Genomic DNA, 17,368 nt, shown 5'->3' on the forward strand with positions numbered 1-17,368 from the left:
CAGAGCATCGAGGAGTTTTATCGTTCTGATGAAAAACAGCTGTCCGTCGACGTGCAAACCAAACGGGATGACTGTTGCTGCAGAATACTGTGGTAATGATGCAGGTTAAGCCTGCCTACATCTTTTACATGTTTTAGCAACTGTGTCACCAGCAAAGCCAGTCCACACCATCACACTCCCTCCACCATGCTTCATAGTGGAGACCACATGTAGATATTCCATCCATTTCTCTTTCTAGCATCTCTGAAAACAATACAGTGACCTAAAATAAGGAATATTTTCACTTATATAAAGCTGGGGTAGGTAATGTTGGGGAGTGACCAACATGTGAAAGTGGTGTCTTAGCTCCTCCCCCTCTGGTTTTGCTCCTTTTGTGATCCAAGCCTTTTTTCTTACCTCCAGAAGGAAGTTGTGTTTTACCGGCGTTTATCTGTTTGTGTTCAAGATAACTCAAAAAGTTTGACGGATTTTAATTAAATTTTCAGGAATTGTTGGAAATGTTAAAAGCAAGAACTGATTTAATTTTGGTGGTGATCCGGATCACCGTTTTGATCCAGGAGTTTTTTTAAGGGCCGTGGGGGCTTGCTTTTATATTCGCAGTTTTTTCCAACAATGATTTTCTCTTTCTCGGCTGTTTAGCAGGAGGACGCAAATAAACCGAGCCGGGTCGGGAAATCCTTCCTGGATTTTCTCAGCCATGTTTTCCTTTCGAGTTTCTTCTTCACTACTTTGTATTTTCATCTTAACACGCTATCTATATGCAGGGTGTGGCTATCAGGTATGCACTGCTAGAGGGGGAGGAGGGGAGCTGGGAGAAGAATCCTACAAAATATAAGAAATGAACAACTTCAATTTGGTCCGAATGTTTGGATTGATCAGTTTTTAACAGATTTACAGTAAACTGAGGGGTCTAACTATATTTCTTATTGTTGATGATTACAGAATGTATAGACTACTATCAGGACGAGGAATCACTTCACCCAGAGGAACATGTCTCTGAGCAACATTACCTATCCCAGCTTTAATGTTAACTTCTTGCATCTCTCCTTATTGGCCTGATGACCTGATTCACATGGTAATGTGATGACCATGAACCGTATATGAAAGATGGACGGAGCCTCCGGCGGTTAAAAGTGAAGCCTATGCGGAAGTGCATAAAACTGCAGTTCCCCCTTCATCCACTAGGGGCTGCAAAACAGAGCAAATCCCCATAGACTCCCATGTTAAAAAGACCAACTTCACAGCAGAAATATACATGTTTACAGCCTGGTTCAAAAATCCATTTTCAGTTTAATAGGTCAGGTTTACCTTCATGACAACTGTGGTGGGAGTGAACTTTTTTCTAACTCATCTCAGCATATTTAGGGGCGTGTCCTTTTGATTGACAGTTACCCAACCTCCCGCTTCAAGTAAGAAGAACGTAGAACCACCGCGGTTTTTAGCTGGTTAACAACGTGACTTAGCTTTAGCCCGCTTACCTCCGTTAGCTGGTTAGCTCCTGTTAGCTCCAGGTTAGCTCGGTTAGCTCTTAGCTACAGGCAGCTCCGAGTTCGCTCAAAGTCTGTCATCCACCATGACGCTCACACGCATGCTCCTGCCAAGATGGCAATGGTAGGAACCGCCCACCGAGCTTCAATTCAGCTCTTCAGAAACCTACGGGTGACGTCACAGAGGCGCCGTCCATCTTTTATATGGAGTCTATGGTGATGACTCCACATATTAACACTGACCCAGCAGTGGAGTTGTTTTTTGTCATTTTTTTGTAAAGATAAAGGAAAACCTACAAAGTATCTGTTATATTGTTTCACAATGTAAAAAAGAAAAATTTACCTATCAATGAAGATGTGCATCCAAACCTCTGACCGGCATTGCCTAAAAAATATTAAAAACTTAGTGTACAGAACATTCAAGTATGTACATTTTATACCTCAACCATGCTCATTGCTTCTGGGAAAACAACAAAACAAACAGCTTCAGATAAAGTTGTTGGTCCAAAGCAGCAAACACGACATTAAAACACTGAAGAGAAAAGTAAAGCGTCTCTTGGTTCAGTCCAAACCCAGATGCACCTCATGGGATGGATCCTGCAGGTTTTGGTCCACTTGAAGGTTCACAGAAGTTTGTAATGCTAAAACCAACATCTGCTCCAACGCCGAAGGTCCCACCCGTCTGAGCATCGTTTTTATTTTAGAAACATGGGAAACTATTGGACCCAGGTCAACCTGGACGCTGCATTTTGTTTGTTTTTGTGTGTGTTGGGCACCTGTTATGCTCTCACAGCACGGTGGTCTCCGACTGCAGGATGGACTGGGCTCTGGTGTTGCGGTGAAACTCTGAGCCGTTCCTGGAGGCGAAGTTGTTGCTGCAGGGATGAGCTCTGCTCAGATGGCAGTTCAGGCATATGCTCCGCCACTTCCTCTTAAGCTCCCCTTGAACCTGAAGGAATAGAAAGAACAATAATGTTCCTTCTTTGTTATTTGTTTAAACTAAAACTGTAAATTATTGTAATTAAACAGCTGTTTCTATATGATTTTCTGAACTTCAACGTTATGTAATAAAAAAAAAAAACTAGATGGAAATTAATACAAGCTCCTCACTTGAAGTCACACTTCCTCAACTTATTCCTACTTTTTCATTTGCAAAGAAATGCTGCAAGTCACCAACAAAAGCCCCAAATCAGGCAAAAGGCTTATGCGAATTAAAAAATCCAACTACCAAACCACAGCCCTATTTTACAATATTATAATGTCTACGATACCAAAGCAGGACTTGGGAATAGAAGGGAAAACCAGCAAGAACACATCAGGGAATCCAGACATAGTGGAGAAACATTAGTTCTGCAGCAGAACTGATCATCTTCCACTAGGATTTGATTCCAGGTGGAAACCTCCACAACTACCTGGATTTATGACAAACAGAGAGACAACTGACAGGTTGTGTGTCTGAGATGGTGATCAGCAGCAATGGAGTGCCACGGCTTTACTGCACATTTCTCTTCACAATACACACCTCAGACTCTGTCCCGTTATTTACAGAAATACTCTGATTACTCTGCAGCAATCACTTTATCTTAAACACAAATAAAAAAGATAATTAAACTTCTTTTAATGAAGACATTTTATCTTCATGTGACATCAGACCCACTTAATGTTCCCAGTACTGATACCGTAACACGGATACTCTAAGTTACAACGATGGATGAAAAAGTAAATCACATGCAAACAGTTTGTTAACAAGATCTTCCTGGATCAACTTAAGTCTGACATGAAGATCCCAAGAATGTCTACAAGTAGTAGAAACTAAGAAGCTGAAGACAACAAGGACGTCTCCTGAAGACACCAAGCCTTTCACCTGACTGGACCCCAAGAATACCTCAGGTGTCTCTCCAGGTGTTTTCAGACGACTGCTTTACAGTTAGTACATGAAAGGTACGGTTGGATGATGTTTTCGGAACTGAATATTCAAGGTAAAATAATTCAGAATTAACATTATTCTCCAACAAGTTTACATGGAAATAATTCTGAATGAAGGTTTACATGGAACATGTCTTTCCTTTATTCTGCTTCAGATCGAAGGGTCGGGAAGAGTTCTGATTGGACAGAGGGCGGGCGGGACGTCTACCAGAAATAAAATAAATTTGCTTCTTGCTTGTCATTTTTTTTATCATAACATTGAAATCTACATAAGAACCAGTTTCTCCGTTATTTTGATTATAATTTAGAAGCAGACGCTCGACACGAGAAACTACTTCACTTGTTTCAGCAGGTGAGAAGGAGGAGAGGAGGAAGACAGAGTACCGAAGACTGGAGGCAAAACGACACGTGGAACACGTCCATCGAGACGGGACGAGGTAAGGAGCACAGAATGATCGGAATTAACTTTTTTTGTTTACATGATAGAGAAATCAATAAGTCCAGATTTAAAATGCGAATAAACCAGCCGCTTCAAGTATCGAGTTTATTTCCAAATTGACCTTTTCATTTGGAATCAGGTGTTTACACGGTCATTTTTCACCAGTTTAAAGTGGAAATAACCTTTATTCAGAATAAAAAGGAATTAAAACTCATGTAAACGTGGCTAGTGTGCCTTAAAAGCACAGTTTTGATGGATGGTGGCCATCAGAGGTCAAACTTCCTCCAGACCAGAGGTAAACAGCTCCAGTGCTCGAAGACCACGGTTCTGCAGGTTTTAGATTTTCCCTGCTCCAATGGCTCTCCTCAGCAGCTGGTTGTCAGTTTCTGCCCAAACATGGTGATCATTTCCTCCAACGTCTAGCTTGTAGCAGGAAACATCCAAAACATCCAAAACCTGCACCCCCCTGCTCCAAACAAACACATCTTTACCTGAGTGGATCTGGAGATAACCGTACTACAGGTAGTACTACTTCACCACTGTGTACATGTGTACAGTCAGAGCTGTTTGTCCCTTCAGAGACGCCGTAGTGAGACAGTGGGGGCACACAGATGGCAGCTGCCATGTATGTGGACCCACAACAAGTAGATATAAATGGATCATTTTAAAAGACCAATAGAATCAGTTTTTTATTGATATATTAAATATTTACCTCATTGATCTCTACTCTGAGCTCCTCCTGGATGAGCAAAACCACCAGGAATGCAGATCTACGGGTAAACTGAGCTTTTCCTATGTCATATCTCACAACAGTCTCGTTTTATCATTTGTTTAGGATGACGCGAATAAATTATTTCTAAATGAGGAATTTAATGATAACGAGAAACTTTGGCTGCAATCAAAACAAAGAGACGGTACGACTCACTGTTCATTTCCCCCCGAGACCAAATGAAATGGAGCCTTTTTAAATGAGGACGTTATCAGCTGCGTGCAGACACGCTCACATTTGCGTCAAATTATGGAGAAATAACGTCTCTTGCAGCACTGATTGGTTATTCTGCTTCTCAACTAGTTTAGTTTGCAGTCATTTGTGATTAGACTTAATAAGAACCCACCTCACTGTTCAGGAAACAATAGAGAATGGCCACAACCAGACCCTGAAAGAAAGGAATCATTAAAATCAGAAAGACTGTGCCGACAGAAACATGAGTGGAGAAGGTGTTACCGCACCTGGAAGGATCCGAGCGCCAGGTCAAAAAAGATTTTATAATCCTCTGCGATGGACTCGCTGAGAGACACAAACACCACGTAGTGAATCCCAAACAGAGGGATCAGCAGGAGGGTGGACTTGGCCAGCCGCCTGAAACACAAATGGCGATGATCAGATGTAACCTGATCAAACCAGAGACGGCGTGCCACTCCATCTGCCGCTGGATTTACAGCAGAATAAACTTTACTCACTTTACTTAATGCGGCAAAAAAGAATCAATCTATTAAAAGAAAGGAAAGAGGGAAAGTGAAAGGAGCAGTAAAAGTAAGAAACAGTTAGTAGCTGTGACCTTAGCATGAAGCTCAAGACAACAAAGAAGAGGGTTTTTTTTATATTTATTATATTTGACGTTTTTGTGATTCCCGCTGGGTTGGTGCCAGCTTTGGTTTACACTTTTGTTGTCGGGTTTGTTTGGTTGTTAATTTCAGACCTTTGATGCTTTTAGGGACTAGTGGGTCCAAAAATAAAGCCTTCATTTGCGCATTTTCCTGGTTTTCTTTTGTTAATGTTGCCACCCCTGTTTACCCCTGGACAAACTCCATTGAGGGCACTTTATCCAAAACAATGTGCTTCCCAACGCTGCAGAGTAAAAACAAGATGTGATGGTTCCTAGTTTGTTTAGGGAACCAGTATAAGGTATAAAAACCAGACCCACAAAAGGAAATGGAAGCTAACAGCATAACACTGGTTCTCCTCTAACGCAGCATGTAAACCTTTAGCAGGACAAGACACAACAGTAACGCATAAAAACTGGAGACTCATCAGACCAGCAACGTTTCTCCATCTTCTATTGTCCAGTTCTGGTGAGTCTGTGGGAATTGTAGCCTCAGTTTCCTGTTCTTACTGACAGGAGGGAACCCGGTGTGGTTTTCTGTTGTTGGAGACCATCTGCTTCCAGGCTGGACGGGTTGTGTGTTCAGAGATGATGTTCTGGTTGGAACCAGTGCTTACTGGACCTCCATCATCTCCAACCAGTCTGCCCATTCTTCTGACATCAACCAGAGATCTTTTCTCTTCTTCAGACCTTCTCTGTAAACCCTTGAGATGTTTGTGCGTGAAAATCCCAGTAAACACTCAGAGCAACAACATGACGCATTCAGAGTCTCTTAAACCTCCTTTCCTCCTCGTTCTGATGCTCAGCAAGTCGTCTTCATCATGTCTACATGCACTGAGATGCTGCCATGTGATTGGCTGATCAGATATTTGGGTTAATAAACACTTTAAATGAGACTTTTTTTATTTTGCATGTTTGAAACCAGTAGAAGTTAAAGGAGGTGGTGAAATCCTGTGTGTGTTTGTGTGTTCTGGGGAACACGAGACCTGACCGTGCGACCAGCTACCTGTACTGCGACTGATCGTTGCCTCCGACATCTGGACAGCGCAGCTTCTGAACCAAGATCCGAATGATGCTGATGAACTGGATGAAGTTCACCTGCAGACACGGAGACAAAGCGACAGAAGAACATGATGTTGGAGATTTAAATGAGACGTTTTAGATGCGGCTCTGGCCTCAAACAAGCCAGCGCAGACCTTTAAAACATCCTGTAAAGAGGGATTAGACAACTACATCACATACTTTAACCTCAAATGTGATCAGAAACGTATTTATGGATGTGTGAGGTGGAATAAGTGATGGTTGAAGTAAGAACTGCTCATAAACAGGAAGTTTGTGTCAAACCTGAATGGTTGTGCAAAAGTCTGAGAAGACAAAAGCAAAGGTTGGTGCTGAAAAATTATTAAAACAAGGCAGAAACATGAAGACAAAAACATTAATTTAGGAAATATGGAGGGAAATCAATGTTTATTAAATATGTATCTGTTTTATCTGTTGTTTTTATATTTCAGAACGTGATTTATTTATTTACCTTCCAAACCATCTTTATCTTTCTCCTTATTTACTTATATATTTATTTTTCTCTCCATTCCCGTTTATTTCCTCATGTTTTCTTGTACAAGTGGAAGTCCATCCACTCGTTTTATAAAAGGAGAAATTAGTTATTTTAAAAACCAAAATACATACGAATTTACTTAGTAAAAGAATATTATTCCATTCAAGCAACTTTTTTTTATCCGTAACAGCCAATTTTGTTTGCAGTTTCTCCATAAAAATATAAAGAATAACAAACAACAAGCAACATTCAGACTCATTCAGGATGTCTCATCCACAGAGCAGAAAGTAACTGTTAGCCTGTCATTGATCACTGATCAGCAGAGTAATAAATATAGTAATAAATACATAGAATATCATTAGGAAAATGGATTTTTTCATTTTGCCTTGATATACATTTTCCCACTTAATCCACATTTCCACCTGAATGCTGACTGAACCAAGAAGCAGGTGAAACGAGGAGGAAAATAATCGATTTACCATGATGGAGAATCCGATTGGTCCATTGATCACCCAGTTAGGGACGGGGTTGTCATTTCTTTCCCAACATCTGCAGAGATAAAACAGAGAAATAAAGATGCTAAAATGGTTTAACGTGTGTCTGTATCATGATTAGTTACGTCCCGTTTTCCTTTAAAAACTTGACATTTCCAGGTGGATTGGGCTGATTTACTTCCCTCTCTGTCCCTTCCCAGTGATGTTGTGCAACTTTTACTGACTTTAGGCTCAACATGACCTGCAGGTGACCTGAGGGTTGGAGTGTAAAAACACTGCAGAGGTCAGATCTTCAGCCTGTAAGCTCCAAACAGCTGCTGATCATGACAGGTAGGTGCAGGAGCAACACTTTTATGTAGTTATTATAAACAAGGCGTTACCTAAGTATCAGCCACAACACAGTAAATCTGAGAAAATCTACTTTCTGAGACTCATGAGGAGATAATGTGGCAGTTTTTACCATCATGCAGCCGACCGAGGAATCACCTGACCCGTCCTGACTGCTGGTTTTAATGTCATGTGACTTGATGCTCTGCAGCACCGGTGCAAGTCAGAGACTAACATGCACTGCTCAGAGATCATTTTGCATCACATCAAGTCGGCACTTTGCAGCACAGAATCAGGGGAAAACAGCTATTTTCTGCTCTGCTGCGGTGCCTCATCCAGCCCTCCGAGACAATGTTCAACATGCAGATTTTTCCATGGAAACAGCTTCAGGTTGCAGATCTGGATGTAGGAACAGCACAGCGTGTTGAAAGTTATTCTGCTTCACGTTTTCCTCATCATTGGCCTGAATTTATGGTCTTTTGCTTGTTTGTGTTTATTTTTATCGATGTTTAAATGGTTTTTCTGAAATTTCCAAAGGAAGAAATTATAGAAACAAATTGGAAGAGAAAAAAAGTGAAAAAGAAAAATGATTTTATTATGGCTGCGAAAGAAAAAACAACCCAGACATCCTCGCTACTCATGACTTTCTCTTTTGCCAAGAAAATAAGAAAAAGTCAAATGCATGTCTAAATTCATGTTTTAAACTTTATAGCTTATTTCTCTTTAAAGACAATGAATCATTTACGAGATCATCAAGAAAAAACGTAGTAATCCATGAAATTCTGCATTTCTAGGCGCTATACATGCGATACATGTGTCAGACGTTTTTATTGGCTTAAATGAAACAGAAAAAAATGGTAAAAATATGAAATTATGATTTTTGATTCAAACATATTGGTTAAAAACTGACCAAAGTGAAGAACACAGATTTATGTATTTTATAGAGAAAACTGGGATCCAGGATCTGAAATGAGGATCTGTGGTAAAAATATGGTGAATTATTTTTTAGTAAATTTCTTATTGCTCCTCTACTGTATAGATTTGAAACTGGATATGTAAATATTTATTTACGTATACAGTTTGGTTTAATTACTTTGTACTTATTTTAGCATTACAGTAACCCGTACTGCTACATGTTACATGTTTCCCTGCTTCCACACACTTGAATCAAATAATTCTTAAAGTCAGTCATATTTGATGCAGAAAGTTTGAGATATTTAGCATCACTTTATGGTAAAAGCTTTGCTCAAAATCCTGTTGGACACAATCAGATACTTGTTCTTTGCACTTTAATGGAAGCAGAAGATTACACTATAATAATTTCACATGGTAAGAAATGGTAAATATATTTTTGTTACACTTTGTTAAAGACTAAGTAACACTAAGTTAAAGTATTAAAAAATGCTCAGCTTGTGGAAATGTAGGGACCCAAATGCAGGAGGCAGACCAAATGCTGAACCAAGATTTTATCCTCAAAAATAAACTGAATGTAAGACAGTCCAGAGACATAACAGAAGTAGAAGAAGATAAAACAACACAATGGACCAGCGAGTGGGAACAGAAACCAATAGGTATAAATACTGGGAACCAGAACAAGATGCAGGTTAAATGGATGAAACACATGAAACATCACATCATGACGGTGCAGCCTGGGATACTGGAGAGGACTGGGATACTGGAGCAGTCTGGGATACTGGAGAGGACTGGGATACTGGAGAGGACCGGGATACTGGAGAGGACTGGGATACTGGAGAGGACTGGGATACTGGAGAGGACCGGGATACTGGAGAGGACTGGGATACTGGAGAGGAATGGGATACTGGAGCAGCCTGGGATACTGGAGAGGACTGGGATACTGGAGCAGCCTGGGATACTGGAGAGGACTGGGATACTGGAGCAGCCTGGGATACTGGAGAGGACTGGGATACTGGAGCAGCCTGGGATACTGGAGAGGAATGGGATACTGGAGCAGCCTGGGATACTGGAGAGGACTGGGATACTGGAGCAGCCTGGGATACTGGAGAGGACTGGGATACTGGAGAGGACTAGGATACTGGAGCAGTCTGGGATACTGGAGAGGACCGGGATACTGGAGAGGACTGGGATACTGGAGAGGACTGGGATACTGCAGTCTGGGATACTGGAGAGGATTGTGATACTGGAAAAGCCTGGGATACTGGAGCAGCCTGGGATACTGGAGAGGATTGGGATACTGGAGCAGCCTGGGATACTGGAGCAGCCTGGGATACTGGAGAGGACTGGGATACTGGAGAGGACTGGGATACTGCAGTCTGGGATACTGGAGAGGACTGGGATACTGGAGCAGTCTGGGATACTGGAGCAGCCTGGGATACTGGAGAGGATTGGGATACTGGAGAGGACCGGGATACTGGAGAGGACCGGGATACTGGAGCAGCCTGGGATACTGGAGCAGCCTGGGATCCTGGAGCAGCCTGGGATCCTGGAGCAGCCTGGGACGGAGGAGGAGCGATGTCTTCGGGAACAGGAATCAGGGACCTCCTTGGATGCAGGTGTGGAGCAGGTCTGGAACACAGGTGGCATGGGTGGCTGCAGCGCCGGACAGGACCTGGGCGCTGCCATGGGCCGTGGAGCTGGCAGTGACACTGGAGAAATGGGCTTTAGAGCAGGAAGCGACGCATCAGACGTGGATCTTGGAGGAGGAGGCTTGATGGCCAGTCTGGTTCCCAGAAATCCTGACTGGACCACCCTCTCCACCAGCTCTGGTTCATCATCTAGCCAAGGAGCATTCCCACCAGTTCGGACATGTACAACAGGTTTCCTCCTGGGCATGGAGGCACCTCCACCTGCCTCCATCTGCCTGATGGCTGCTACACCACGTCTGGCTACGGAGAACATCGTTCTGTTCCTCTGCTCTGGGTTGGGAAAAGGAGTGATCAGTCCAGTCCGTCAGTCACTTCTACCAGCAGGGACAGATAAGCCACTGTGCATCTTTACACATTTGTGTCATTTTATATCCAACCATCACTTCATGTTCTGTATCTGCAGGTGGAGGAAACACCCTGATCAGCTTAATGATGGGCTGTTGTCATGGCGACCACGTCATTTTAATTGTAATTATTCATTTAGACCTTTATTATTATGGCAGCTTCTGCATGACTTATTAACTGTGTGAAATGGCTTTTATAACATGTAGAACTGCTTCGTTTCCGAACTGATTTTAGTGGTTGATGTTTTACGTGGTGCAGTAAAAATATCAAATATGAACTTTCTTATATTTTTGCAAATGTTACAACCTTCTGTATAAAAGTTTATATTTGATTTTGAACAAATTTCTCAAATTTTACACCATTTCTTTGGTTTTATTTTCTGCTTTAGGTGTTGTCGTTTCCCGTTTCTCCAGATGTTGTGCGTACGGCAGGGTTAGAGTTGGCGTGGAGGTAGGGACGTTTTACCGCCAAGTCGTGTTTTTATAAATCCCAAAAGTTGACTATAATACAATTCAACTTTCAACAATCACAGCAATACCATCTCAAGACGCTTTACAGACAGGAAAAAAAACCAAAATGAAAGCTAATAGGCTATATAAGGAAACCAACAGATTGGAGGGTCCAACTCAATCTCCCGTCTTGAGCAAGCACACGGCGACAGTGGGAAGGAAAAAACTCCCTTTTAACGGGATAAAAGGGATATAATTGGCATACCCCGGGTTTTGTGCGTGCGACAGCTTCATGAAATGAGGCCCTAGGATGGAGAAACAAAACATGAGGAGCAACTAGCATTGCGCTGGAACAGACTCTTCTCCTTTCTAGAAGCACAACATCATGTTGCAGGAAGAAGGCCCAGCGGTCAGGTAATAAACCCTAATCCCTCATCTGGTGTTAATCTACAGCATCATGCTGTTTCTAACACACCCTGCAGTAGAAAGGGATGCCAACTCGTCGCTGTGACATTTACCCAGTGAGAATGACCGCAGTAACCAGCGATACGGTGGGAAGTCGATCAGCTGCTAAACTGACAGTTTCACCTTCAGGCTTTACTTCCTCCTCACTGCGACAGTCTGCTACGAGAGGAGCTGCAATCTGCCCGTCAACCTATTTCATCATCTCTCTTTAACAAAACCCTTTTTATTTTTCAGATCTGACTTTTCTGACAGCTGCTCAGAACCCAGCAGAGAAACGCTGAACCAGCTCTGTGGTCCCACGTTGTGATTTACAACATGTACTTTTAATAACCGTGACATCCAACTGACTTTCTACACTTACAACAAGACTAAAGACTCATCAGTTCAGACTCTTCTGGTAAAACCTGGAACTGATACGAAAAAAGAACTATTGTTTCAGGGACACAGATGGAGCTTTGTTTGTTTTTTGGTCTAAAATTGTTGTTTTTTTCTTCGTGATTAAATGTTTATTTGCATATTTTCCTTGTTATGCATTCACAGTGCACAAACTTCAAACCCCTCCCTTCCCTCCCGTTAACCCAAACACTAGCATAAAACAAAACATGAAAACTATCAATTTAAAGAGCATCAGGTATGATTCAGTGAATATATTACTGAAGGAAATGTGCAGAAAAATGTAACAACCTTACATTCATCTTTGCAGTTTGATTTTAATTTGATCTGCTGCTTTTTACCAGAATAAATTATTGTGTTGTTTCACAATATGGATCCATGCTGTGGACATTTCCAAATAAATAATATAAAATAACGTCAAATATAAATGGGAGATAATAAACAGAGTTGGATGGTTTCCATCTCACTGCGATTTATTTTTTTAGGTCTAAAATTGTTGACTTTTTGTCTGATTAGAATGGAGAAGACTCAAAGTTCACATGCTGTTTTCCTTCTGGAGATCAGCTGGTGTCAGAAATGATAAAGAGCTTTATAAAGAGAAATATCAAATATCATCGTCCTCTTTGTGAATTAGTCCTCCGTCTCCAGCCGTGCTCTGAACTCTGAAGCAGCAAAAACAGATTTCACACACTTTAATTTCAACCCTTCTCTGCCAGCCTTCCTCACTTCTGCTCCTCCATCCCTGCTGTCCTCTGTTGTCATGGTGAGACGTCACCATGGTAATTGTTTGGTGGTTTTTGCCCCCAGAAACTCGGCCCAGCTTGCACCGTTATGTCAGCTGTGATAGCAAACTGGGAAAGACAAGCAGTCCTCCGACACACCGCCTTATAAAAGCCCCCCCCAGCAATAATGAGGTGCTTGTGGACACCTTGAAAGTTTCACTTAACATTCTGCAGCCGGCGCCACATTTCCATTTGATTATCTGCCAACAGACCGAACAACAACAATAATGAAACAAGTGAAGCGATGGAGGAGGACGAAAACGTCCTCAGAGTCCATCACATGCTCACAACCCAGCTAAAGAAAAACTCATCTCAGATCAATAATGCAGGTCCAAAGGGGGTTTTAGAAGTACACCTGTCGCCATGTTTCCACGCTGAAAACCGAGCAGACTGAAGCGGCACTTACCCCGTGTCCTCCAGAAAAACCCTGGTCATCACCCACGCAGAGACGAACACGGTGGGGATTCCTGCAAACAGCATGAAGCATCAGTGGAACAAATCCATTTTTCTCCTCAACTACGGATCTTAATGATTTCAAATTTATAGATTTTGTAATGTCATGTTTTAATGAATGCTTTCATCGGTGTCCTCTATGTTCATCTCAGAACTCGTTTCCCATCTGAACAGGCTGGAAGTCTGCTTTTAATTACAACTTATTTAAATAAACATAAAACCAGCTGGTTTCCTTTGTCTGCTTCCAGCACCAGACCACTCTCTCCATCTTATTCTGCACTGCAAAAACTGAAATCCAAGTAAGAATAAAAATACACAAAAAAGTAAACAAATGCTTATTTTTTTTAAAGGTAAGATAATTCTTAGTTTTGATGCCAGAGAATTCCTCTTGTTTTAAGAGTATTTTTACTTGTTTTGGGAAGTCTTGACAAGCCACATTTTCTAGTTCTGTTGGCAGATAATTTATCTTATTTAAGCAACATTTATCTCATTTTTGTATATTTTTTCTTGTTTTTTAAGGGTGAGTTTTTGCAGTGAAGGCGACATCTTCTTCTGAACAAGATTCTGAACTCAGGTTCTGGTGTGGACTAAAATAATCACCAAAAAAAATACACAAAAATACATTTTAAATGCTGAAAATGCCGTGTTGGGAGTGTTACAGTTCCGTCTGGAGGCAACAAACATAATATTGTTTGGTTTAGAAAGGTGCGTTCGAGGACTTTGTAAAGTTAAGCAGGTGAGCCGGAGCATGATGAGGCTCTCAGGTGGTGCAGAAAACATTGTGGGAAACCAGAACCACATGTTGCACAAAGGATTTAACGACTGAGGATCCAAAACTCCCCAGAAAGTTTTTTTATTTGACATTTCTCTTGCTGTCGAGTTTTCTCTTCTGTCATTTTGGATGAGTTGAGTTTTTTTTTTAAATGCCTCTTGAAATATTTTCTCTTTAAAAGGTTTCTATTAAAAGTTTCCCATTGAGGACAACCAGCCGAACTGAATCTGAGAAAGTTTAGCAGAAAACATCTCTGAGCTGCAGCACAGAGTTCATCGTCAAGTTCGCACAACAAGGCGACGGCGAAACACATGGAAACGATGCCAAACCTGGAAGATCAGGCTGGTCCGTGCACGTATGGAGGTTTAACGTGGAGGAGGGTTAGGGACGACCTACCCCAGCCGATGAACATGTAGACGATGAAGTGCCGGTTTTCAGAGAACATGACGAGCAGCAGAGTGTGCAGGTAGAGACCCTCCACCAACAGCCAGAAGAAGTTAGCCATGATGAAATACTGGAAAAACACCAGGCTGGCTTTACATCCCACCTGGAAACACACACACACACACACACACACACACACACACACACATTGCAGAAGAGTTCAGAGCTGAAACAAAGCTGATAACATTCGACTGCCCTTCTAGTTGTCTTTAAGCAGTCAGGATCTACAGCTGCCTTTGCAGGAGTGTTTCGGACCACCGTGTCGGTACACACTCCACAGAGACGCTGTTTAATCAAGTATTTATGCTAATTATTCTGTTCTGCGAGCGCATGTTCCCCCCTTTCCCTCTCGTGTGACCAGCGAGGCCATCAGGAGGAACAACTTTAATTTGCAGATCATAATGTCAGCCAGTGGATGTGTGTGAAGTCCCCTGACAGAGACGTTTCGTTGCCAAGCAAGCAGAGGAGAGGTGTGTGAAGGGGTGTGTGGGGAGTCAGGCAGCTGCGAGGCCAAGCAAACACTCAAAATGTCTCCTCTGCAGAGGGGCAGAATCATGCCAAAGACAAGGGCACTTGCTTCTGTTTAAACAGGCAGCTAATGGGGAGTAACTTCCTGGCTTTACAACCATCTTCCACTTCACAGACATGTTAAATATCCTCTCAGAGTGAGATCTGATGCACTGACATGGAGTTTGGCACGCTGTGGTGAGCGGTGGCCAATCCCTGCCCAGAAAGCCAGAAGAGCCAGTTTATTCACCAGCTTCATAAGAATTCACCTCTCTGTGTTTTTCTCATCTTTTGCAGAACAAACAGTAAATTAAATTCTTCTAGAGAGGATTATATGTAGCGTGAAAAAACAATGAAACAGAAAGAAGAACCTAATCACCATAAAGACGAGTTAAAAGAGCAGCCTCTTTAAGTTCCATTTGTCCACCCAAACTTCATGCCTCTGCAAGTCTCCAGGAAACATCACAGCAGATGCTTAACAACAAGAAAAAGACAGAAAAACTCATTTCCATTTTATTTTGAAGCTGTAGCGAGAAGCGTCAACATGGGAGCAGCTCTCTGCTCTGGGCCTGAACCCTCTCCTGCATGACATCGCTCAGCTCGCTGCGAGAGGTTCAGAGGCTGCGAGCTCACCAGAGACGGCTGGCTGGAGCACTGCGTGGTCCGGTTGAAGAGGATGTCATCTTTCACCAGCACCGCCACGGCTCTCAGGATGAAGGAGGTGAAGAGGTTGAGGTGGATGTAGTTCCTGGTGCAGTGGAGCTTCCTGCAAACACGATGCAGACATGAGTCACAGTACAGATGATGGAGAGGTGATAATGTGACAAAATTAGTGAAATGATGAAGCAACACTTTTAGCTATGAGTCCCTTCCTTTCCTGCGTGGCCTTTGGCTGCTCCGTCATGCATTTACCATCCATCTACATGCTTTTAACTCACTGGTTGCCAACGTCTTTTGTGCTTTCTGTACACGGTACAACATGCACCCAAAATGTGTCCTCCGAGTGTGCACCCAACACGTTGGGAATGTGCTCTGCAGGCGCACCCTGTAGACGCCCCGAAGCAAGCCTCAGCAGAATCAGTACTCCACATCTGCCATGAAAGTTGAGCCAAAATGCTCCAAAACGCCGGCAGCAGGGGCTCAAGCTGGCAGCCAGGGAGTTTATACACACAGCTGGGCTGATGTGGGCGAGCCTCCTGTCTGGTGACGCAGACGAACTGGTCTAGAACTTACCGAGCTTTCGCTGTGCAGAAAAGCTGATAAGTGTCTACCAAAGTTCTGAAAACTTGCTCATGCTGTCAGAGGACTCCTCCCTCTCGGATGCTTTTGGGGCAAGCAGCTCCAGAACCCCCTTTCCTGACACAGCTTGCACTTGGGAGTGCCAACCAGGCCGGGTCCAGAAGAATGTCAGGCCGATAAACCCGCTCCATCATCATGGAGCTGCTCCACCCCTCCCTGCACATCTTATCTTCCCATCAGGAAGGAGATCCAGCAGCATCAGCTGCCAGACTAGCAGGAAGCTGAGTAGCTTCTTTCCCCAGGCTGTTACTTATTAATGGACCCCCCCCCCATCCCATCTCACACCCACCTTTAACAGCCCTCCACCTGTCAAGAGATTGACTCTCATAACCATCTTTTTTAATATTTTTTTAGTCTATTATGATTTTATTATCGTGTTTACTATATTTATTCTGCCCTGATGAGAAACTAAATTTCGTCCTGTTGTGCAAACATGATGAAAATGACAAATAAACCTCGAATCCTTGATTTACAGAAGCAAACGGCACCAAACCGGCCCGTCCTGACCACAGACTGTATATAAAAAGTTGGGCGGAGCCTCCGTGACGTCACACATAGGTTTCTGAAGAGCTGAATTGAAGTTCAGTGGGCAGTTCCTACCGTCGCCATCTTGGCAGAGGCATGCATGTCGTCTCGCCCGTGGAGGTGGAACTGAGAGGGGGACTGGGAGCGTCATGGTGGATGATTGACATCGAGCGAACTTCGAACTTTCTGTAGCTAAAAGCTAACCGAGCTAACCCCGAGATAACAGGAGCTAACCAGCTAACAGAGGTAAGCGGGCTAAAGCTAAGTCACGTTGTTAACCGGCTAAAAACCGCGGTTGTTCTGCGTTATTCTGACTTGAAGTGGGAGATCGGTACCTGTCAATCAAAAGGACACACCCCTAAATATGCTGAACACAAGGCTTCACTTTTAACCGCCGGAGGCTCCGTCCATCTTTCATATACGGTCTATGGTCCTGACCCAGAGCTGCTGGTGGGAACAGGGTTTTCGAGCCCCGCTA

General features: G+C 42.9%; 1 protein-coding gene across 1 annotated transcript in view; it reads right to left on the reverse strand.

Moving 5' to 3' along the window:
* Positions 1-2,274: 2,274 nt before the first annotated feature.
* LOC306758881 (vasoactive intestinal polypeptide receptor 2-like) overlaps positions 2,275-17,368 on the reverse strand; it is a gene marked incomplete at both ends in the record, with an annotated part of 85,323 nt that continues 70,229 nt past the window's right edge. The window contains 8 exons of the mRNA XM_079244307.1: positions 2,275-2,436; positions 4,968-5,009; positions 5,083-5,212; positions 6,463-6,554; positions 7,491-7,560; positions 13,297-13,357; positions 14,512-14,662; positions 15,700-15,832. Of these exons, the coding sequence (XP_079100433.1) occupies positions 2,275-2,436; positions 4,968-5,009; positions 5,083-5,212; positions 6,463-6,554; positions 7,491-7,560; positions 13,297-13,357; positions 14,512-14,662; positions 15,700-15,832 (841 nt within the window). The remainder of the gene's footprint in view (positions 2,437-4,967; positions 5,010-5,082; positions 5,213-6,462; positions 6,555-7,490; positions 7,561-13,296; positions 13,358-14,511; positions 14,663-15,699; positions 15,833-17,368) is intronic.

The sequence above is a fragment of the Telmatherina bonti genome, assembly GCF_933228915.1.
Source record: "Telmatherina bonti genome assembly, chromosome: 7".
In the NCBI taxonomy this organism is placed as follows: domain Eukaryota; kingdom Metazoa; phylum Chordata; class Actinopteri; order Atheriniformes; family Telmatherinidae; genus Telmatherina; species Telmatherina bonti.